At 46.9% G+C, this 24,404-nt stretch overlaps 1 protein-coding gene across 2 annotated transcripts in view; it reads left to right on the top strand.

Annotated features, from left to right (window-relative positions):
* The first annotated feature begins 4,427 nt into the window (after positions 1 to 4,427).
* Positions 4,428 to 24,404, top strand: part of Fhdc1 (FH2 domain containing 1) — a 36,693-nt gene continuing 16,716 nt past the window's right edge. The window contains exons 1-4 of one of the 2 annotated variants that reach the window (XM_051199396.1): positions 4,428 to 4,617; positions 10,087 to 10,721; positions 19,592 to 19,653; positions 20,399 to 20,501. In XM_051199396.1, coding sequence (XP_051055353.1) covers positions 10,224 to 10,721; positions 19,592 to 19,653; positions 20,399 to 20,501 — 663 coding nt within the window. In that variant the 5' untranslated portion in view covers positions 4,428 to 4,617; positions 10,087 to 10,223. Of the gene's footprint in view, positions 4,618 to 5,470; positions 5,625 to 10,086; positions 10,722 to 19,591; positions 19,654 to 20,398; positions 20,502 to 24,404 lie in introns of those variants that run through there. The other variant, XM_051199397.1, reaches the window with a different exon arrangement.

Here is a 24,404-nt window from a genome sequence, read left to right as displayed (position 1 = left end):
CTCACTTGTTTGCGGAGAAGGATAAGGAACACTGTGCCGAGCCGTGCACTGCTGTGGTCATGGCACATTTTGACTCCGTGCTTTCTGCTCCAAGTTGGAATGTTGTCACAGCCAGCATGTTCTAAACACTGGATTGAGGTAAACTAACTAGATACGGGTGAAGGCTTCCTAAGGAACTTCGATGTATAATACTACCCCTTTCTCCTTTTGTCTCTCCTCTGGTCCTCACCTTCCCAAACCCTCACACACACCCACACACCCGAGGAGAGAAAATGAACAATCTGCTCTTGAGGCAGGCAGGGACAAGGGTCCTCAGATATCTTATTACCGCATTCCTATGTTGGGTAAGAGTTGTTTTTAGTCTCTTGACCCTTGTCTCAAACAAACCACCACTGTTATTGGCGGGTACCTGCGCAACGACAAGGGAGACATCGTTGATGCTGCCATGGATATCAACACAGGAGAAAGCACTTTCTATGTATCAGTAAATTGTTACTTAGCATCTGACAAGAAAGTTCTACCCTCTTAATGATCACAACCCAGTCAGTGTTTACTAAATTTAAAGGCAACTTACTATTTAAATTCTGTAGCCTGGGGAAATAAAATGGCATTTTGTCATTTGCTTGCTGCCAAGCTTTGTGACCCGATGTTCGATCCCTAGAATCCATATAGTAGCAGGGGAAAACCCACTCCTCAGAGTTGTCCTCTGACCATCACAGGTACAATGTGGCATGCACACCCTCTCACACACACACACACACACACACACACACATACACACACACACACACACACACATACACACACACACTAAATATGTGGAACAAAAATAGGGAAACCTCACAAAAGCTGTTTGGAAGATTATAGGAATATGACATTTGCATTTTGCCAATAAGGTGTTTTAGTCAAGCTTGCATTCACACTGACAGCCCCAGCCTGCCTGTTCTATTTGTTGTGAGATTTTCCACCCTCCAGAGAAAACTGCCAGTCTCTTTCTTAGCAGTGGCAGCTTGCTAGATAGGTTTGGAGCCTTTCACTAATCTGCCAGTCTGTTTACAGTATTGGCCATTTGTTTCTTTCAGCAGTTCCTAAGAAGCAGAGCTATGACCTGTAATCTAAACAAGCGACCCTGTCAGGTGCATCTTTTAAGAGGAATAAAGAAAAAAAGGTTGAGCTAAACAAACCCCAGTCTGTATCATAAAAATGGGAGGCGCCGTGTGAGATGGGGATGGAAAAGAGGAACTTAAAATCATCTTGTTGCTTCAGACATGCGCCTGAGGGGACTGACTTCAGTGTATGCAAGCACCTGTGGAGTCACCACATGGACTAAATCTACTCCTTTAGCAAATAATTCTGCTCTATAATGATGGATGTGCTACAGTATGTATGCTGAAATTGAGTCATGCCGGTTTGACGGTTTTGTTCAGTCAGTAGTTCCTAATGACAGATTAAACACAATCTGCTGCTTATGGGGAAAAAAAAAACAAAAACAAAAACAAAACCCAAGAGTATCTCAGAAGTCAAAGCCAGAAGAAAGAAAATGCATTCAGTGACAGGAATGGAACTTTGAAATTTTCTGGAAAGACCATTTTGGAAAAGGGCAGAACAAGCTGCATAGAGAATAAAGAAAGCAAAGCAGGTAGTTATGTCTCAGAGGATATTCTGCTGGCCCTGGAGGATGTCCCAGCCATGCTAAGAAACTATTGTGCTCTTGAGTGTCTTGCTTGGGAAGAGGCTGGCCGCACTACCCTCCATTCAATGTTGACCGGCAGCAGCAGCTGCCACCTCTCAGCCACAGCCCTGGTGGCTTCAGGAACCTTGCTTCAGGAACCTTCTGAGCTTTCCCCTCAGGCTGGTGGGCACGTTTTTCCTAGTATAGATGGAGCAATGCCCTTTGCCAGTCACAGCAACCGTGTGTGTGTGTGTGTGTGTGTGTGTGTGTGTGTGTGTGTTGGACAGCATGTGAACATGCTGCTTCCTAGACTGGTAAAGCTGTGCACTGCTTCCTTCTGACCATTTACTGTGCAAAAAGAAAATAAGTTGAAATAAGACCTATCTATCCAGCCGCTTGCAAGAAAGGGGAAGCCCAAATGGCAAGAGATGCCACTGCCTTGTCAGACTGAAGGCCACATCTGTATACACAACCCTACAGGTTAGACACAAATGTGGAAAGCTGACCTGTAAATACAGTAACCCAGCAGCAGCTTCTGGGTGAGTGGATTTGGTGAGAAGGGGAAGAATCTAAGCTTCAGGACATAGGTGTCATGTTACACTTCTCTACAGTGGAAAACAAAACTGAAGTTGGTGGGTGATAGCAAGACCTAGGGTGCCCCACACCTGACAGACAGCAAAACAGCCAGATCCTCTTACTCTGGTTAAGAGTTAGAAGAGTAGTAGTGGGCCCAAGGCAAACAACCAAAGCTGGGGCTTCAACTTGCACAGCCCACTGTTAGGGAAGGGGAGGAGGGAAGAGTGCTGGTTGAAGGGGAAGGTGAGCTGACTTCCAGCATTGAATCTGGACTTGTGACACCACCAGGCGGATGTGGATTTGAGTCCCTGGCATAACTGAAGACAACTGCCTCTCATTTTCCTGGGCTGTTTTCAAGGATTGGAACCTAAGGCCATGCTTATTCATTTTTATCACTTTTCTTTCAAAAATGCATCCAGATTAAAGTCAGAAACAATTCCCATGGGATTATAATGGACAATAGGAGATCAAAGGTTGTAAGAGCCTTGTGACTGTACTCAGAGGAAAAGAAGGGTCACCAGGGAGGGCTAGAGAAGCAGAGAGAAGGCCCGTGGGCCAGAATGTGCTGAAGATCAAAGGCCAAAGGGAGGAGGATGGGCCACTGGGCTTTACTCCTCTGAAGTGGCTTTCCCCCGTTCTTTTTGGAGATCTCACCATGTTGCACAGCCTGGTTTCAAATTTGTAGGCTTAAGCTATCCCCGTGCCTCAGCTTCTGGAGTATCAGGACCACAGGCAGGAGCAGAAAGGGGCTGTCTTAGAGCACATGCTCCCTACAGTGTGAGGTCACACAAGTGTGCAGGGCTTGGAGCAATAGAGGGAAGGGAGGGAGAAGCCTGCCCCCTGACTGCATAAAGGGCAAAGGGGGCTGGCCTGGTGACCCATGCAGATCTCAGAGCTAGTTCAAGGACAGCTAGAGCTACATAGACTGTCAAAGATAAAGAAAAGGGAGAACAGTGTCCTGCAGCTCATACAACCCTTTTTACCTCCTTTTTACCTAGGTAGCAATCAATATTCATTTGGACTGACATGAGTTCCCAGCCAGAGACTGGCCTTGATATTTTAAGTGTTTGTGGGTGTGTGTGTTTAATCTTGAACATCAAAAAGGCCAAGAAATAGGCAGGCACAGTTTTGGGGTCTGGATAGTGGACTGATTAGAACTAGTACTCTTTCTTTCCCCACGTAAGGCTCGAGTTAGGAGGTGAGGAATTATGTCGTGGAGTTCAGGAGCTTGGGACCTGGTGAGCAGCTGGAAGTTCTCAGGCCTTAGAGCTTGGGAAAACTGTTCGGTTATCTGGGCACACCCAGAAAAGGGTAGGATGACTTCATTCCCGCAGAGGGCGCTTCCCGCCCCAGCATCTGAGGTGCCAGCAGCCGGTTTGTCCAGGATAAGTTTTCTCTGACTACTCAACTTCTCTCTGCCTGGCGTCACAAGTCACTTTGGAAAAAAAAAAAAATCCCTGTTTCCTTCAGTGAGTGAACGGGCTCTTCCCAGTTCCCAGACAGAGCACCTTCATTCAGTCCCGTCTGCCATACTTTTTTCTTCTTCTTTTAATAAAGCTGAAAAGTTCGTTACCATCATTGAGAAAATAAATAAATAAATAAATAAATAAATAAATAAATAAATGGAAAGGGAAAGGATGGGAGGGGACGGAAGGGACAGAGGAAAGGATGGGGTGGGGAGGGGAAAGGGGAGAAGAAAAAATTGGCGTGTGGCACAGAGGACCTGACCTTCAGAATGCTCTGGAGCCACCGCCAGGGAACTCTCCTAGCGCTGCCCAAATGCTCCGGGAGAAGCTATCATGGGGCGGAGTGTGCTGGCGCGCGGAGGTGTGTGAAGAAGGTGCGTGCGTGCCTACGAATGTGTGTGGGGTGTTCATGCGTGTGCGCAGGGGAGGAGGTTGTCCAGGAGACTGCCGCAGAGGTTCCTTTGTGGAAGGCGGTGACCTGCTCAGGAGCGAATGTGGCGCCTCCCCCTTGCTCCCTCGTTCCACTAGGACACCAGGGCTCATCTTCGCCCTGCAGCAATTTCCATCTCCCTCTGTGACTACCCGCCCAGCCCCTCGCCGGTCTTCAGGTGCCAGGAGCAGCGTGCCGGACGGCGGCTTTCGAGTCTCGGGGCCCCGGACTCGGCTAGGGCGAGCACCGTGGCGGTGGAAAGGGGAGCGAGGGAGACAGCGGAGCAGGAAAGGGCGTGCTGCCCTTTGCGGCCGGCTCGAGGAGCTGCGGAGTAAACTGCATTGTTACCTGCAGCGGCCCCGCCCCTCCGCATCGCCCTGCCCCCTCGCGGTCCCTGGCCTGCAGTCCTGCGGAGAGACGGCGGCGCCGGGACAGCGGGCGGAGGCTGCGCGGGCGCCGGGAGCGCGGGCGCGGTGAGTGCGGGGCTGGATTGGGAGACCGCGCTGTGAGGATGTGTTAGGGGATGCCGGGCCGGGCGACAGCAAGGCGAGGATTCGGGGAGGCTCAAGCTCTGCACCCCAGTCGGGGGACCTGGTCTGTGAGCTCAGGCCCTGTGCCCCGAGGCGCACACGCGCCGGGCTGGCCCCACATGGGACCCCGAGCTCGGTGCGGCGCTGCCCGCGGGTGGGACCCCGGAGGGTTCCATTAGCTTTCTTGGCACGTACGAGGGTCGCGCAGGTCGCGCGTATCTCAGGAGTCTCTCTCATATAGGACTCGTCCCTGCCACAGTGGTGTGGGGCTTCCCACCACTGAACACTTCCTTGGAAGTTCATGTCCGAAGTGGCGCGGGCGCTCGTGGAAGCGTGGGGAAGGAGGGGCGGGCTGGCAGTCACCCCCGGTCCCTGCGCGTGCCGAGTCTCCTTTTCGCGTTTCTGTCGCGAGCTCACCCCCTCTCTCTTGGTGTAGAGCCGCAGTGTGGCAGTGAGCCCTTCTCGGAGTCCGCCCTGGGGACCACACGGTGTCGCCGCAGCCGTAGTCCAAGCGGCTGGCGACCACGGGCTCCGCAGAGAACTGGGTCCCCGAAATTGGCGGGGACAGGGCGAACCATCCCGGGTCCGGTCGGCACCGGGGGAGCCCCTAGGGGTTGAGCAGCTGGCGCGGACACTCCAGTGTCCTCTGAGCTGGTTCGAGACTGGGACGTCCCAGGTCCTCCTGGAGGCATAGGGTCGAACCCTTCTCGAGAGGGCTGTTCCCACTGTCCCAGCCGGGAGCTTGCGCGGCGCGTGTGGGCGTCTCTCCGCGGCGACGCGCGCCTTCCCAGCCCAGATAAGGCGGCCTCTGGGCTAGCGCGGCCGGGGGACCGCCCACTCGGAGCCTGCCTGCTGTCCCGGGATCCTAGGCTGCACGGCTGCTGGACGCTGGTGGCCTTTGGGGACCCTGGCAAAGCGCAGCGAGAGCCGGCAGAGCCGATGGCCTTTTGGTGAGTGGATCCGTCAGAGTGCGGTACTAGAGACCAAAGGTGGTGGTGGGCAAAGACTTCCTGACTGAAAAGAATTCGTGTCCTGGCTGCTCCCTCCCTGCCCTGGTCCTGGCAACTTTCATAAAGACCTGGAGCTAGTAGTGTTTAAAGAAATTCTGCCTTGAGTTGGTCGCTCCGCGGACACTCTATCTGGTTCCCAGTCGCCCTTCTGGAGCTTCTATCCCCCTAGGAGCATCCTTTGGCACTCGCGGGCCTATTCTTCCTGGTTTGGGGACTGGGAGAGAAGTAACTGAAAATGTGCATTCAGAAACAGGCGTTCTCCAGCAGCTGTGAATGTTTGTTTATGTGATGTGACAGATTAAACCTGCCGTCATGGATTCTCGCTGCCGGCTGAAGTGCCAAGTCAGGCTGTTGCTCGCAAACTGATAGTCTGTGTCTTAATCGAGGGAGGGTTTGAAAAGACAGGTCGAGGTGGAGCAACGTTTTAAAGAGTAGAAAGAAGGGAATAGTATTTCAGAAAGACAGGAGCTTTCCCCAGCCCTGTACCCCTGTTCCCAACTGTGTAGCTCAGCCTTTTTCTGTCCTCAGTTCATCAGGTGTACAGCCTGCACTTCCAACCTAGGCCTCATCTGTGACACATGTCGGGATGCAAGAGGAAAGACATCTGGCTCTGTGTCACTTTTTATTATTGTGGAACACAGCCGCATAGACCCTCCTTTGAGAAAGCCCTGCTTAGCAAGCAGTTAAGCAGGAGCCAAACAAGTCTTCTAGGAACTCTTAGGAACATTCTTATTCTAACTCTGGATGCTGGCTGATCATATGCTTAGGTGAAATCCGAATTACTGAAATCTGAGTTAAAAGATGCTCAACTGAGCAGCATCCTCTCCAGAGAGGGAAGGACAGCAATCCACACCCCCACCCCGCTGCCCCTTGATGGGCCATGGTTATCACAAAGAGGACTTGAAGATGATTCTGTCTTCGGAGAACCTATTTGTGACAGCCCTGCATTTAACAGCCTCCTCCTTGCTGCTGAGGTCCCCCTGTTGGGGAGATGTTAAATACAAGCTTGCCTCTGTTTGTCTTGGGGAGATTGATGGGATACTTGATGGTTCCCAGACAGAACCAGGGCTGATCCCATTGTCCCTGCTGCCAACTGTGAAAAACAGTCAAGGGGTGTCATCTGTCAGGGTGTTTGCATCACCAGCATTTCTCTCCCAGCGTCCTTGAGAGTGAGCAGTGTCACCTCTATTGTGGACAGTACCATAGAATGTGTTTTGTGCATCCCCTATTTTGATATCATGTGTGACTGGGAGAAGTTAGAATGATATCTGCTCCCACCTTTTCCTACCACCTCTTTAACATTGGAAATACTGCCCAGTGTTGGTAGTAGGGAGCAGGTACTGAAGTAAGGGGAATAGACGCATTGGTGTGTAGCTAATCATTGCCAGTGAACCCACTCATTAGACACTGTTGAGGAGCTGAGGTCTTTGAATGTTAGGGTGGGGGGGGTGTTGCTAGACAAAGGGACCAGGGAGAGTATGATACATTTCCACTTGTTCCTTTAACTTCTTAGCATGACATTGTTCTCTCAGGGTGGGAAGTGGTTATAGAACTGTAGAACGCATAGATCCTGTGTGTCACTTCTTAGCTATTGCAAGTTTTTATCTGGTACTTTGTCAGTACACAGCACAGTGCTCAAAAAGTCTTAGTCCTTTTCGGGGTAAACATCAGAAGACAGTGATTGATTGATGATGTCACAGTGCCTTTGAGTATTCACCTTCTTCACTTAGTGTCTCTACATATGCACTGAGGGGCTTAATACTACACTTTTAAGACTACTTAAGCGATAACTGGTACAGAATGAATTATTACTTCCCGGGTCAGACAGTTTACTCCCTCCCCTCCCCTTCAGTGCTGGGGATCCAAGTCAGGGTCTTGGGCTAGAGGACTTGCTGGGCATGTATGAAGCTTCTGTGTTCAGTCCCCAGCACTGGGAGGAGGTTAACATAAAAAAATACATCGATCTATATGGAACCAGAAGTGAATTGGAGAATTAGCAACTTTTTAAGGGTTATTGTATGCATAGAAAGTATGTAAAAATGTAAGGATAAACGGCCAGAATTACCTGCACAGTCTTGAAAAAAGGGGAGTTCAAATGTAACTATAAACTGTAATTGACAATGAGTCATGATTGCTTTAGGGGTGCCAACTATGAAGGCAGCCTAGTTATGCCCCTAATGGTAATTATGAAAACTCCTTCTAAAAGCCAGTTTCATCTTTAGTGAACCGGAAGTCAGCTTAGATACATGCTTATAACATTACTTAGATATTACCCAGTGTTGACAGCTGACTGTACTGATACCACTGGACTATACACAGGAAATCATGAAAATGATTTTTTTTAAAAGTATCAAGTTAGTAATTGGGAATATCATTTCCTATTCAGTACTTAAATTGTCAGGGACTGAACTTGAAGTTTAGTGGTAGAACATATCCTTAGCATGTGGGTTGAATGCCCAGTTCCAAAGTAAAGAAAGCTATAAGCTCAGCAACCGATGGCAGGCTGCCTGGCTTGCATGCAAAAAGGCCCAGGCACAATCCCCAGCATCACAAATAAAATAAACAAACCCCAGACAGTTAAATGTTTCATAAGTGCATTTGTCCTGTAACAGAAGCAAACAATTTAACATGTGGCCACTGAATATTAAAGAGGAAAAATTTTTACTATTTACAACCTTTGGTAGCAAAGTAAAGATATTACATATATTTCTAGCAACCAGGACTTTGATATTTCATCTGTAAACCTAAGACTTTTTTTTCAGATTTGTTATTTTTGACTATGCATATATGTTTGTACATGAGTGCATGTATGTGTATTAGTGCAGGTATATGTGTGTATATATGTATATGCACCAGTATGCATACATGAGTGCAGGTGCCTTTGAAGGCCCAAATGTCAGATCCCCTGGAGCAGGAGTTACAGGTTGCTTCTGAGCCACCTGACATGGGTGCTGAGTCCTTGCAAGAGTAGTATTTTCTCTTAACCCCAGAGCCTTCCCTCAAAATGTTTTTAAAACAAATGTATTATCTGGGAAGATAAAGAGAAACAGTGCATATTATTAGAAAGAGTTAACGACATTCTGGAATTAGCACATTTTTCTTACACAGGCAGGTGGAAAAGGTATTCTCCTATTTCATAAATGAAAAATGCTGAAATGTAGGTGAGGTAATCCACCTCTGCTCAGACTGCAGCTTGAGGGAGGTGCCAAGCTGGGCCATGAGGGGCAGTGTTTCTAGACTCCACTCCTGCTCCCCAGGAAGTCCTGCCTATTATATGTGGCTGCATGTACAATGTTTCATAATGTCTGAATTAGTGATAGCAGACAGTTTACTTCTGTGTAACCCAGTGTTGTGTGATCCACTTGTGTCTGCAAGTCTAGGCTCCCACAGTGATGACATAAGTGGATAATTACAGCCAGAAAAGTCATGTAAAAAGTTCCCTCTTCACATCTTCACCCCCTCTCTCACCTGCCTCCTTATGAGAAAAGTAGTTATTTTGACCTGTTTCTCACTGCGTTAGTAACAACCAGTATAAAGGCAAAAACATCTGGAAAGCCATAAAAATGCAGGTTTCCAAGATAAGTGAGTTGCATGGATAAGAGCTAGACATGTGGTGAACTTGATAGGCAATGTGTCCTTGTTCATCTCCTCTTTGTAAGTGTCACGGTAGCAGACAAGGCAGGTGACAAGTTTAGGGTCTCTGAAGAGTGACTTTCTAGACTCTATGATGACAGCATTGGAGGGGGTGATGGGAGTCATTTAATGCACTGTAATTTTATAGAGGAGAAAATGGAAGTCTGGTGGGGGTGATGTAATAGTCCTGGCACACTTTTCTCTAGATGGGGGAACCACATCACCCTGTGGAACAGGAACATGGTGACCTGGCTCCAGGGAAACAAGCTGGGCCATTATTGTCTTCTTTAAGTGCCCCACCTGCTCCCTTTAACATGGAAGATGCCTTTTGACCCAGTGATTGGAGAAGACATGTCCAGACTGGAACAAGGCAGGGTCACTAAGCAGCTAACGCTTCAGCAATTTGGGCAGTTTCCCCAAGGGCTGGGATACATCGTCCAAGAGAGGAAGGAACCTCTTGGTAAACAAGTAGTTTATTCATAAAGGGAACACTCCTGATCTTATAGCAGGCACCGGTTACGTACGTGCTTCATTGATTAATGGGAGATTTCCAAATTGGTTTTATTGCTGATCTTTTGGCAGCTTTTCCCAGTAGCAAAATGTGGTTTGGGTTTAGAGAAATATGTGTTCCTTCCAGTATGCTTTGAGATGTCCTCTTGACATGAATATCTACCTATTGCGGGCCAGCCTACCTTGGCCCCTGAAGGGGAAAAGCCAATGTGAAAGAAAGTCTTTGCCAGCAGTGACTTTGAATTTTCTGTGTTCCCAGGTCTGCAAGCTGACATGAGGCACAGTGACCTTCTCTTCTGGCAGAAGACTCGTGGGCCAAGAAGTACGATCTGAGTTTGATGTTTGTGTCTGCTTCTCCAAGGTCAAGGAATTAGCTCCTTAGAAGGCAACAGTACTATGCATGTTATGAATTGTGTCTCCCTGGCCAGCGATAAAGAAAATGGGACTCTTGCCACGGCAGCTGCATTCATGACTGGGCAGACGTCACCCTCTGCATCTCCTCCACCCCCTCCTCCACCGCCTCCACCTCCACCTTGTCCACATTCAGGGGAGGGTTTCTTCCCCTCCCCACCTCCTCCTCTGCCACCCCCACTTCCTGGGGGACCGCTTATCCCCCCTCCTCCTCCTGGACTACCCCCAGTTGCTCACGTGAATGGCTACAGCTCCCCGGGTAAGAAGAAACGGATGCGAAGCTTTTTTTGGAAAACCATTCCAGAGGAGCAAGTTCGTGGCAAGACCAACATCTGGACTTTAGCGGCCAAGCAGCAGCAGCACTACCAGATTGACAAGAAGACCATTGAGGAGCTTTTTGGGCAGCAAGAAGACACCTCCAAGGCTTCTCTCCCCAGGAGAGGAGGAGCTCTGAATTCATCCTTCAGGGATGCCCGGGAAGAGGTGAGGCTATGGAACCCAGAGGGTGGGAGAGTGGGAGGGGGCAGGGGCCTGTGACCATGCTGCTCTGTGTTGGATTGCGTGTTTCGGATGATTTGGGAGGATTCCCTGAGAAATGAGAGCATGCAAGCTAGATGTTCTGTGGAAAGCACAGGAAGGGCTCACGCGATGAGTTGGAGCTGAGCAGCAAAAGTGAAGGGATGTGTGAGCAGGATCCTCCCCGGCATCCCCATGGATTATGATCTCATACAGAGAACACATGAGTTGGAGCTGTGGGCCTCTCAGCACCACCCTGTTGCTAGCAAACTTGCTGTAGTTTTCTCAGGGAGAGTTCAGCTGGAACCTAGAGTTTGTAGTCTCCCCTGAGATGGACGGCTGAGAGCTCCAGAGCTCAGCTATCTGGGATGAGCTGGGGCCATCTGAGATCAAATGCCTTGTGTTAAGTGTTACTAGACTGCTTTGGGATTCCTTCCCCTCTAATGTGCCCTCAGCATGTGTTTGGAGATGGCCTCCATGCCTCGGTTCTCTGAATTAAGTTTTGACCTTTGTGGAGACAGATTTCTAAATAGCCTAAGCATCAAGCTATTTTGAGACAGATTTTATGAAGCATGTTTCCAGTTAACACTAAATGTGTTACTTTGAAGGGGGGAAATAGCTGCTAAATTACCAAACACATATACAACTCAGTATAAATCCTTCACTTTAAATCTGTTGTAAAGGAACAGGAAAATAGGTCATCTGTGGAACTGCCTAGATAAGAAAGTGGGCGGGGCCCTGAGGTGAAGTATTATTGAATGCTTGAGCCAACAATATTGACCTCTTTTCTCTTCCTGGGTTAGGAACGTTAACCTCTTCCACCAGACCCTGAGGATCCCTTAAACTGGTTGTGTGATTTACCCCTGAAACTGCTGAGAGCTTTCTTACAAAATACAGAGAGCACAGGGACCAGGGTTGTTGTGTCGAATAAACTGTGGGTGAATTGGAAAAGTCGGTCATCACAAGCCATAGTATCATCAGTACTGATCGCGGGCCTTTCTGTCTGTCCCTTCATTTAGTCAACTGCCCTTTCCTTATTGAAAGGGACTCAGAAGTCACTTCCTTAGTGCCCTGGCCTTGGCCCAGCTCCCAACCGAAGTTACTGATTGCAAGGCCAGTCACGTCTCACCTTGCCTCCTGGTTCTCCCCGCTGAGGTGACTGGACAGATGTGTGTGAGCTCGGCTCGTATGTCCCAGTGGATCACCTGGAATAGAAGGGGTTCTGCCTAGTGTGTCCCTGGGGAGGCAGCCCTCAGCTGAGACAAGAGGCCTCCTCCAGGAGTTAGGGAAATTTCAGGGTGGTAAGGGCAACTTACTGCTTTCCACTTGAGGGGCAAAGAGCAGGGCAGAGCCCCTGAGAGGTTAAGTGGGCAAGCAGTGCTGCGAACCATGCTCATTTGTGACAGACACCGAGTAGGCCAGATCCAAAGTTCAGGAGCAAGTGTCTTTCTGTCCACCTTCTTCCATCACCGTGGCCTACATCGTAGACATTTTAACTTCCTTTTTAAAGGAGTTATTTTTAAATTGTGTGTGTGTGTGTGTGTGTGTGTGTGTGTGTGTTCATTTGAATTGAGCGCTTGCATGCTATGGTGTGTGGATGGAGATTAGATTTCTCTGTGGGTCCTTGCCTTTCCTCTTCTTTGAGACAGGGTCTCTCTTGTGCACATTAACTCAATACCAGGATAGTTGGGCCACGAGCTTCCAGAGATTTCCTGTCTCTGATGGGACTGGAATTTGTGCTACTTTGGTTTTTGTGTGGGTTCTGAGAAACTCACCCAAATGATAGATTTCAGGAGGTCATCAGGCTTATTTAGGCAAATACTCTACCCACTGAGCTATCCCTCTAGCTCTAAAGATTATTTTTGATTTTTAAAAGATTTATTCAATTGATTTTTATGTGTGTGAGGGTTTTGCCTACATATGTGTCTTTGTGCTGTGTGTATAGTTCCCTTGGTAGAAGGCATTGGAATAAACTGGAATTAACAGATGGTTGTGAACTGCTGTGTGCACTCAGGAAACCCAGGTCCCCTATATAAATAGCAAGTGACCATAACGACTGAGTTGTCTCTCCAGCCCCTGAATCTGTTGTTAGTGTTTAGATGCTGAGTATGGGATGCAGGGCATTGCAAATGTGAGGCAATTATTCTAATACTAAGCTGACCCTTCAGTCCTAAAAGTACATATTTCATTATAAATTACATATAAAAGGTGCTGCCCTAACTATTAGTCGAATGGTATCAAGTGCATCCATGTTGTGGTGCAGACACCACCATTCATCTCCAAAATCCTTCTACTCCTCAACCCTGAGCTGCATACACATTAGACAAGGACTTCTCATCCCCGCTTCCTCTGGCCCTTGGCAGCTCCTTTTTGGTTTTTTTGTTTTTGTTTTTTGTTGTTGTTGTTTGTTTGTTTTGTTTTTTGTTTTTTTCTGTCTCTGTGAATTTTATTACTCCAGGTACCTCATAGAAGTAGAATTATGCAGCATTTTGTCTTTTTCCTGACCGATTTATCTCCCTTAACCCAGTGTCCTCAGGGTTCATCTAAGCTTCAGCGTGCATGTGTCGGGATCAAGGCTACACAATGTTTTCCGTTATATGCTTATACCACATTTTGTTACAAATCCCTCCATCCTTGGATAGCTATGTTACTTCTACTGTTTATGAATGATTCTGTGGTGCAGAGACAGTGCTTTTGACTCTCATGGGCCTGACTCTGAGAGACAGCATATTAAAGTTAGCATGGCCAGTTGCCAAGAGATGAGGCAGCCCTTCAGCTCTTCACCAGAAGGAGTTTACATCAATCCTTTTACGTACATGCTAGTTGATATTGCCACCTAAGAGATCACTGAGGATTATTTTCAATTTCTTACATTGCCTTAAACATGACAAGAAATAAGCTGGTGTGTGCCATTTTCTTTCCTGACTGGGTACAACTCCTTACAGAAACTATAGTTCAGCAGGGCTACTCTCTGACAAAGATCAGCCATAAATCTTCCAGCTCACCCTACAGTGAGTAGAGTCCAGGGTCAAAAGCAATTGTTCTCACCTTCTCTCTGGGTGCCCTGGAAAACATGCTGAGCAGTGTGTTCCTTGGAGGGCCTGCTCCCGAGCCCAGACACCTGAATGTCACAGCAGGCCATAATTCTGGAGGTTCAGACGTGCAGAAGAGCAGGTTAGGTCATATAATAACCTCACATAGAAATGGCCTGATATTATGTGATTGGCTTTCATTTTAAAGGCCTCATAGAGCATTACTAGAAAGTTCCATTGTGCTCCAGAGAAAGAATTTGCTGGAGGGTAGGGAAGATGTTGGTTTGGGCATGGAAAGAGCAGCACTTAAAATAGTAAACTGGGGGGAGGAGGTTATGAAATGTTACCCATCTTTGTATGCTTGCTACTAAAAATTAACTTGGGAGATCACAGATGTGATGGTGTCATAGTAATTAAGCTATAATAAAGCAATTGGAGATACACTGATATATACTAGCTCCTAATAAAAGGTTCAGCTCAGACTTCATTTCACAGTTCACTGATGCTATCCCTGAGAAGTTGCCAAGTTCCTGTCCATCCATTACAGATGTCCTGAGTTCTCAACACTGGTGTTGGCTGAGTCTCTGCCTCCCAATGCTAGTGTTAGCTAGGTTTTTGTCTCTCTTTGTAATTTGAACAGTTCTTTAAAAATATTTTATTGTAATGTTTATTTACTGTATGTGTTTGCTTGTCTAGATGCATACCACATACCTGCAGGAGCACTTAGAGGCCAGAAGAGGGGTTCAGATCCCTGGAACTGGGGTTACAGGTGGTTGTGAGCCACCACATGGGTGCTGGGAATGCAAGCTGGGTTCTCTGCTAGAGCAATAAGTTCTCTTAGCCACTGAGCTATCTGTTTAGCCCCCTTGAGTGACTCTTAAGATAACAATATGATTTATCAAGTTGGTTAACTCTAAGGAAAACAAATAGAATGACCCAACTGGAAGCGTCCATCATCCTAGGCAAGGACAGGAGCTTGGAACTGGAGCTCACCAGCTGTCGTTCACTGTGGTGTGACAGTGAGTGAATCTTGACACATTATACATGGAAGAGGAGGATGGGAACGAGAGAAGAGGGAAGAGGAGGAGTCAAGAGCAAGGAGGGAGGCTGCAAGAATGGTGGCTCTTTCTAGATCCATGAGCAATGCTGCTTCACCCTCCCACGCCCTCATCTGAGAGCCAGTCATTTTCCTGTCGTCATGATTGCACTCCCAGTGTGTTCTGAAGACCTGGGAAATGCTCACACTCGCGAACTGTAGAACGAGGTAGTGTATAGAGTAAAACAATATATATGCTTCAGGTTCCCTTCTTTTTCCCCCCTCATAAAATAAGGGGTTCCAGGAGGTAGCCAACCAAAACTAAAACAGTGAAAAGCTGTCAGAGACCAAAGTGAAGTGAAGCCTGTACTGAGAGGAAGAAGATTTACAGTAGTTTTGCTTTTGAAGTTTTGGACAGGGTGGAAATAGCCCCTCTTTCAGGTGCCCGGCATATGCAAGGATGTCCCCTCTCTTACGGTGAGATGAAAGTCGTTTAAAGGGTTGAGACTTGGCTCAGTGACAGAGATCTTGCTTAGCAATGCTAAGGCCAGGGTTCAACACAAGGAGACCAAAAACCCAAAACCTACTACCAAGGAAGGGAACACACCAAGTGACTGGGAGGTTTCTTTTTTCCACCATGAAAACGAAATGAAATACATGAAGCAAGCCCGCCACATGGAAGAATTGTAATTCTGCCTGGAAAAGGTACGGAAAGGGCTAGAGAGATAGGTCAGTCAGTAAAGTGCTCGCCTCAGAAGCATGAGGGCCTGAGTTCGACCCTTGGGACCCACATGAAAATGCTGAGTGTGGCCGTGCACGCTTGTAATCCTCACCTGTGGGGGGTGGAGACAGGACTCACTGTCCTGTCAGCCTAGCCTAACTGGTGAGCTCCAGGCCAGTGGCAGTCCCTGTGTCAAAGGAGGTGAATGGTGTTCCTAAGGATGACTCAGGCAGTTGTTTTCTGGCCTATACACACATGTTTGCTTGCCAACGTACATAAATACACACACACTTAAAAATAGAAGAAGAGGATGGTAAAGCTTATGGCAATAGAAAGTGCCAGCCAGGGTCATCGGTGAGGTGTGGCAACAGGCAGCTACTGTCTAATGGGCTCAGGGCTCTGGTCTTGCAAGATGTGAGTGAGCACTTTGGAGCTGGATGGATACATACCATGTGGATACACAGAGTGCTACTGAGTTGTACACCCAGAGCTGGTCACGATGCTAAATATTATACAGTTTCCTAGTTTAAACAAGTTTCTTCTTCCTTAAAGGATTTGGGGGGGGGGGCTTTATAACGACTGATGCTAAGGAAAAAAAAAAAACGCTAGAACTGTAAGCTGGGGGGTTAGCATCGTGGAAGGGTCCTTATCTTACATGACACTCTGGGCTTTGGGTTCCATGCCTGTCTGAGAGAAGGGGAATAAAGGGGGGTCCTGGTGTGTCGCATACAGGTGGGACGGAGCTGGAGGGGGGGGTGACAATGCCTTCATGGTTGGGTTGGCACATCCCTAGCTTTGGAGCTTGTCTCCTCTGACTTAGCTTTTACAGCCCTCTGGGATCTCTTTCAAGTGCCACTGTGTGGCTCCAGCTTCGCAGCTGAAGCACTAGCTCTGTAGCAGCCAGAGTTTGGGAAGTGAGATAAGCTCCTTACATGGGCCGTGATAACCCTCTTTGAAGGGCTTTAACAAGCACCTTTATAACTGTTATAAGACTCCTGTTTGATAAGGCAGCAGAGTCAGGCACTAGGTAAAGCCAAGGGTGCCTGAGAGCAGGGCTGTCCTGAGGTGTTAGCGTTTGTCTCTTGTTCTTTGTTTGGGTGAAGCGCTGACCTTTGTTTTCTTGGTAAGCTGATCAGTCATGGCCAGCTCAGGCTTTTCCCTAGAGACTGGCAGACTGTGACCAATTTCAGCCACTGCTTGGGCTCTGGAGACAGGCTAGAGATGCTCTTGACTTGAACATGCTGGCTGCCTCTCTGGGGTGGCTTAGGCTCATGGAGGCTGGTCTACCTGGTGAGAACATGATGTCACCAGGCATCCCACACTAACAACCAGATACTGTGTTGGCTGCTTTTCACAGACCTGTCCCCATTTATTGATGCCCACCAGTAATAAGCTCCCAGGAACCAGAGGGGAGAGGAATCAGAGAGAACCAGGCTCCTACTCTGTTCCAACACTCCGATGGGACAGCCACAAAAGGACATCTCTGAGGTGGTTTCCTTATCTGTCAAATAGGGATCAGAGTAATTTCTCCCCTTGCTTTTCCAGCAGTGGTAGCTGTGGACCTATGCCAAGTGTACAAAACCCCAGAGGGTGGAAGGGCGAACAGGATGAGGGTGGAGTTGGAAGTGTGTGGGGAGGAAGGATGCTGCAGTCCAGGGTTAAACACAGCAAGAGGTGGCAATTTGGTAAGAGAATTATACAACAGGTTTGTTTCCATTCTGTGTAGACACAAGTACAACTGTAGCGGTGTACGTGTCCATACGTGTGGCCTTTTCATTTACAAGTTTTAATGAGCGGTTTTCTGTCTTAATCAATTGAGATTCCTCATTCCAGCAGGAGCTTTCCTCCTTAGAGTGTTGGGTTTCCCAGGCTTGTTTCCCTTTTCTTTCTCTTCCTTCACACTGAACTTGAACCACAGTCCCTGGGTAGGCTCTCAGTAAGGAGGGTGCCCTCTCAGCTTGGAAGCTTGTTTTATGGCTGGCAGGTGATTGTGTTAACATCAAACAAACCCATAGGTTAGTAAATAATGAGATTGTTTAAGATTAGTCTTCAAAAGGAGGCAAGCATACCTTGTAAAAATTTAACCTTATAGCCAGGAAGTGGCATTAACGGTCTTGCTTGTTGCTTACAAACTTGAAGCAACCCCGAGATGCAGAATTTGGTCTGAAACCTGATTTTCTTTGGTTCTCAGCAAAATTTCCTTTGTCTCTATTTCTTCTAGCCTCTCTTTACCAAAAGACAAACGGGAAAGATATCAGTAGTTTTAAGTTATCTTCCATCCTCCACCATGGATATATTTACCTCTTGAGATAGAGATCACTTCTCAGCAAGCCCCCAGAAGTTGTAATCTATAGTTTAATAAGATCTCAGACTGTTACTTTTGAACATTTTAAACTTGCTACAGTCCAGTCTAGGTTTTGATGGCACAATGGGATAGTTATGTCAACATTTGCTAAATCAAAAGATGCCATATAATGCCATGCATTGTGGCTCACATGCTTTATCCCTGCAGGCAGATCTCTGGGGTTTTGTGAGTAGCCTGGTCTACACAATAAAACTATATATTTCTCAGTGCCTTCTAACTGAAAGACAGGGAAATGAGGGGATAAATGTAAGGATCTGAGACTTCCTGGTAAAAGACGATTTTTTAAAAAAAACTTCCAAGTAAAAAAAATGTAGGATACATTTTTTTTTTTTAAACAGTCTCTGACTGGCCTTGAACTTCTGATAATCCTCCTGCCTCAGCCTTTTGAGTGTTAGGATCACAGGTGTGCACCAGCTATGGCTAAGGTACTTCCTTACTTCCTCCTAAATGGATGAGTTATGTCTGTGAGTCAGAACTGGGACCCATCCTCAGCAGAGGCATTGTTTTATTTTGCCATTTCAACTCTCATGTGATTCCTGCTATGATAATATATCTCCTTAGGCCTTTAAGTATGGGCTATATGTAAAAGAATTTTTGAATTAAAATGTTAACTATTTGGATGTATGTACTAGTATAATAAACATGTTTTGTGTGTTGTCTTGGGACGAGAACCCAGGTCCTTGGGCATGCTGGATGGGTGCTCTACCATTGAACTACTCAGCCCCAAAATAACTTTTTTAATTTTTATTATTTGTGTGTTTGTTTGTTTATGATGCTGGAGGAGCAGGATTGTGACAGACTGTCATGTAGCCTAGGCTTGTCTCCAACTCACTATGTAGCTTAGACTAGCCTAGAACTTCTCCTCTTACCTCTGTTTTCTAATGCTAGGATTATAGGTGTGTGGCACCACACCCAGTGATATGTGTCATTCTTATTGCTAAGGAAATAAGTACAACATTCTGGTAGAAGTTTGGGGAGATGATAAAAAATACTCTTAAACTATATTAGGAACGTGTTAATTACCAGATTTACATATTAGAAATTGTTCCCTTGTACATTAGTATTATACTTTAACAGGTTTGTAATGAGTCTTTCTCCGCACCACCAGCCAGCTCTCAAATAATGACAGAGACTTCTTATTAATTATGAAAGCTCAACCTATAACAGTCTTGTTCCTCACTAGCTCTTATAACTTAAATTAATGCATATTTTTATTAATCTTCGTCTACCATGTGGCTTTTACCTGTATCTCATTCTGTGTGTCCTACTTACTCTGAGTCTACCTAGCACCTCCTCTGTGCCTTATTTCCTGCTACTTCCTCTCTCTGACTGGAAGTCCCGCCTATACCTCCTGCCTAGTCATTGGGTGTTCAGCTCTTTATTAAACCAATCACAGCAATATATCCTTACACAGTGTACAGATACCCCTCAACACAGGTTTTTAACTCTCTTATTTTCTCCAGCTGTTTTTATTTGATTATTATTCAGTTATTTTGGTGTTTGGAGACAGGGTCTCTATAGAAGCTTGGCAGGCCTGGAACTCACTATATAAACCAGACTGGCCTGGAATTCACAGAGATTTGCCTGCCTCTGCCTCCAGGGACTAAAGGCGTACACCACCACACCTCAGTTCAGCTGTTTTTATTTATATTTAAAACGTTTTACGTATCTGTTTTTTTCCAGATTACTGTCTTGGATGCAAAACGAAGTATGAACATTGGGATATTTCTTAAGCAGTTTAAAAAGTAAGATTTTTGTACGCGTCTGGAATTTTAGCCCTATCCATGCTATGAGGGTGTGACTGAGCTGAAGTTCAGATTGTAATCCAAGCTAGGGGCATTCCGTACTCTTCCAAGTCCTTCCTGGATGGGTGGCTCCATGGGTCTACAAGTGTGTCTTTGCTGTGAGCTCACAATCTTGAAGTGTCCTGCAGTGCCCATGGAGGGCCTGTATGTCAAGGAAATATGAGTACCTTTTAAATTCTTGGACAATTTCACATACATATGTACAGAATTTAGGGCATTCCTCCCCAATTCCCTCTCTCGTCACCCTCCCCCATCCTCAAAACTGTTCTCTCCGCCAAGTCCTCTTTGATTTTCATGTCATTTTTTAACCTGTTGAGTTTAATTATGGTTGTTTAAATGAGTGAGGGGTTATTTACAGGAATATGACCAGCTTATCTGAGGAAAATGACCCTGCCCCAGCACCCATTAATTGTCCATAGTGCCTCAATGAGGGGGCGGGACCTCATGAACCCCTCATCAGACAGTTTTCATTCATCTTCGCCCAAAGATGCTGTGGTGGGTGCTGCTTTCAGCCTTCCTGGGATTCCTGGGGATGTTTCCTGGGGGAGGGAGCCTTAGGCTGGAGGGACCTCTGGACCAAAAAGAAGCATGCAGAAGAGAGGGTAGAGAGATGTGCTTGACTTAATTTCCATAGGCTTGTGTCCCTGGTGGAACATCAGCAAATGAAATTCCTTTTCTTTCCAAGGTCTCCTCAGTCCATCGTAGAAGATATCCACCAAGGAAACAGTGAGCACTATGGATCAGAGACGCTTCGAGAAATCCTTAAACTTTTGCCAGAGTCAGAAGAGGTGAGGAACTCGGCACGTGAACTTTTGCGTGTTTGGGTTGGTGAGAAAAGCTTTGTGTTCTGAGTGTGAGAGGATCCCTATAGGCAGTCCTGTCCTTTCCGGGGACAGAGGGGTTGCACTTGCTCAAAGGTGACCAGTGCAATAGAATGAGCCAGGCTTACAGAGTCAGTCTCTGTTCAGATGGTGCCGTCCAGTAACTGAGAAACTCTGAACACCTTCGAACTTTAGATTCCTCACCTGTAAAAGGAGGACGATGACCCTTACCTCATCGGTTCCCAAGATGACTAAGCCCTATTTATGCAGCCAGCATGGTACTTGGCACACTGAGCTCAATAAACTTACTTTTCCATCATCTTAACATTTGACCTTTGCTTATCGTGAACCCAGGTTATAATACCTACACCTTGCTTTTGTGTTTTTTTTTTTTTTTTTAAGAAAGGAAAAGAAAAGCTGTTTTGGATAAAGATACTGTAAATGTAGATGAGTATTAATGTAGGGTGTAGTGGACTAAAAGGGGGATGCTACTGTGGTCATAGAAAGTAGTGTGGTAGAAAGGTAGTCATTGTGTTTGGACCAGATTAGTTAGTTACTGGGTAGTTAGGAGCTTCGTAAGAGAGAAGAGATTGGCCACCCTGGCATGCAGGTAATCCTGGATTTGAGTTCCAGTACCAAGGGGGCGGGAAAAGGCCCATATGCTTTTGAAATTGCATTCCTGCATGGCCTCTTTCCTCACCCTCCTTGGGATTTCTCTGAGAACACATTTACTGACCTCATCGGTTTGTTTTGGTTTTTGTTTTTTTTTTTTTTTTTTTTTTTAAAGGGAATAACAAATTTGACAGTGCATGTGGAAAGTTCTCAGAAGGCTCCTCATGGTAAATGAGGCCTAAGGGAGGCTGCCAGCAGCTTCATGCCGTGACGAGCCAGGAGACCATGAACCATTTTTTTAACATCTGCATTTTTCATGTCAGTTCAAAAACGATTAGGAAAGAGCAAACAGCTGTCAAAGTGATCCTGTTTTGTCCTTTGAGTTCAGTGGTTATCACTGGAACAGGACTGTCCAGGGCCAAGTGAGGAAAAAGCACCTGAGAGCTACCCAGGTCACCAGGGTCCTCTGGGCCCCGTTAGTGAGCTAACTGCAAAGAAGCCTGGAGTAGGACTGCTAAGATGTCTTTCAGCTCCCTGACACAGGCCTGAGCAGTCTCCTGTGCAGGGTCATCCTCAGCCTAAATGTGTGACAGTCTGGTCACACTTCTTGTTTACATTTCTGACTCTTGGCTGCCACTCACCACACCCTCCACATTCAACTTCAGCAGGAACACCCTGCCAAGTCATCCCTCCCAAGACTGCCAGATGTCTGTGCCATCCAAGGGGCTGCAGGGGAGAGCAGAAGCTGCCCTGAGAACGTTTTATGGCCTGTGGTACTACCTAGACTCATGGGGACTCTAGAGCATCTTAGTCTCTGATGGAGGTGAATGAGGAGGGTGAGGTCAGGTAGGAAGCTGAGCCGAGTAAGAGAGGTTTGGAACTATGGCAGAAATACACTAATAAATGTTTGTGTGTGCCTAATGACCATTAGCTCCAGGTGTAACACAGTACTCATTTTTAGCACAGGAAAGACCTTAACATTTACTGAAGCCCTCTTATGCCAGGCACTAGATGAGACAAAATGAGATTCAGTGGTGCTGTGGTTTTTTGTTTTGTTTTTGAGTCTTCTCTGTATTGCTTTGCTTTGGAGCCTGTGCTGGAACTTGCTCTGTAGACCAGGCTGGCTTCGAACTCAGAGATCTACCCTCCCGAGTGCTGGGATTAAAGGTGTGCACCACCAGTGAGGCTGTATTTATAGGGCTTAGTCCAGTGAAAAAGCCCAGAGAAAGCCCATCAGTCACAGAGATGATTATTCTGTAGCCTCGTTTACACTTCTCAAGAAACTCATGAAATATGCCTTATTAGCAAACTGCATCGGCTCTCACAGGTTACAGAGTGACTCAGGGTTGCTGGATGATACAAGAGAAGGCGGGCTTAAACCCTAATTTTCTTTGACCCTGAGTAGTTCTTTCCATTGCCTTCTGCTACCTTTCTTGGAGGAAGGAAGGGCAAAGGTTGTCAAAACTGTGCGCCTCACACCACGTGGTCTCCAAGCCTTTTCATCACCTCTGCTATCACAGCCACCCGGTGTGAGCAAGTGTCATTCGAATCCTCCAGTAACCTTATCAGCCTGCTGAAAAATATGAGCGGAAACAGCCCTTTTCTCTCCTGGCCCTGCCTTCTCAGCTGACAGGCTAACCCCCGCCAAGGTTAGCCTGTCATCAGGAATTTCTCTGCCCTTCACCACTTATCTTTTATCTGGCATGTTTGTTCATCTTTCTTCCAGTATGCAGAGGAAGAGGCGGGCCCTAAATAAAAGTCCTGGGTGTGCTTTTGTCTGCCAGTGGCTGCCATGCCAGGGATGTGGGGGGGTTGGGGGGAGGAGCGCCACCTAGCCGGGCCAGCCCTGCTCCTGCTGTGGCTGCTGCTCTATTGACCATCTCAGTGTCCTGGGAACACAGCTAGAAGGTGCTGGTTGAGCTGCCTGCTCTGATGGTCACTCCCACCGCCCCATGCTGAAGAACTCTAGGGCTTTCTGAATTGTGCACCTCCCCCGCCCCCCAATGCTCCTTCATTCCTAGGCGGCTGGCTCTTCATGTCTGTGGGCAGGGCAATCCTGCCTTTCTGAGGCTGTGCGAGTGGAGTGGGGCAGGATGAGGGGGCCACCCTTCCTTTGGCCTTGTGAACCTCTGGAGCTTGTTCCGAATCTTAGGACAGAAACTGGGCGGAGCAAGGATCATAATGAGAGGCCCTTGGCTCAGCCAGCAAAATCATGCCTACCAGTGTTTAAGGTGTGATTTTTTGATAATGACGATGAGAATGCGTAGTAATTACAGTTGGCTCACCTCTGTTCTTCCTTCCCTGCCACTGGGAAAGCTCGGTAATCCCTCATAATGAATACAAGGGTTGCTGGGAACTAGAATGAAGAGCTATATACATGGCGTTTCAATTTCTGTCTTCCATCTCCATTCCCTTAAGATCTATAAACATTTTTGGCCTTCTGCGTAAGTGAGGGAGATTAATCCTTGCTCAGTCACTGTTTAGCATATGTTTTATGAAGTGCTTTAAGTTTAGTTGGAATGGTCCATTCTTGTGCTGCTGCAGACTGAAATCTGTGCTCTTGTTTTACTAAGCTTTGCACATACTGAGCACGGGGTCTTTTAAAAGGTTTGGCCTCACTCTGCCCCTGCCCATATATAGTGAACTGCTAAATTCTGCTCCAGAAGGAATCAGACTGCAGCCTAGGGCTGTCTCAGTTCACCAGCAAGCCACTGTTTGAGCTAAACCGGAAGTGTCCTGAGTCCTTAGGTATAGCGAAGCTAAAAATGGTAAATTCACTTTATGGCTCTCCACAAATGGGTCAAATGTAGTTTTACAAATGGCTGTTTTGGGCCCTAACCAACTAGCCAACCAACCAGACAGACAGACAGACAGACAGACAGACAGACAGACAACAAACAAACAAGCAAAACCAATAGCAGCAGAACCTTTGCTTAGCAAGCATGAGGCCTTGGGTTCCATCCCAGCACTAGAGAGAGGAAAATAAAGTAGAATAAGGATCTCTGAGAGAGAGCTAACTCTAGAGAGTGATTTTATATTTTCATACAATTGACATAAATATGTCAATAGGTTTTAAAAAATAAAACCTTCATGTTTTTTAATTGCAACTTTCTATTTTTCTCTCTCCTTTATCTTTTCCCCCCTTAGGCAGGGTCTTCCTATGCAGCATAAGGTGGCCTTGAACTCGTGCTCAGCCTACTGGGTTCCTGGGTACCACTAGGACAGGCTGCAGTTTGCACTGCTTCCAAGGGCTTGAAC

This window comes from Phodopus roborovskii, unplaced genomic scaffold, assembly GCF_943737965.1.
Source record: "Phodopus roborovskii unplaced genomic scaffold, PHOROB, whole genome shotgun sequence".
Classification (NCBI taxonomy): domain Eukaryota; kingdom Metazoa; phylum Chordata; class Mammalia; order Rodentia; family Cricetidae; genus Phodopus; species Phodopus roborovskii.
This window is presented reverse-complemented; position numbering and strand designations above follow the sequence as displayed.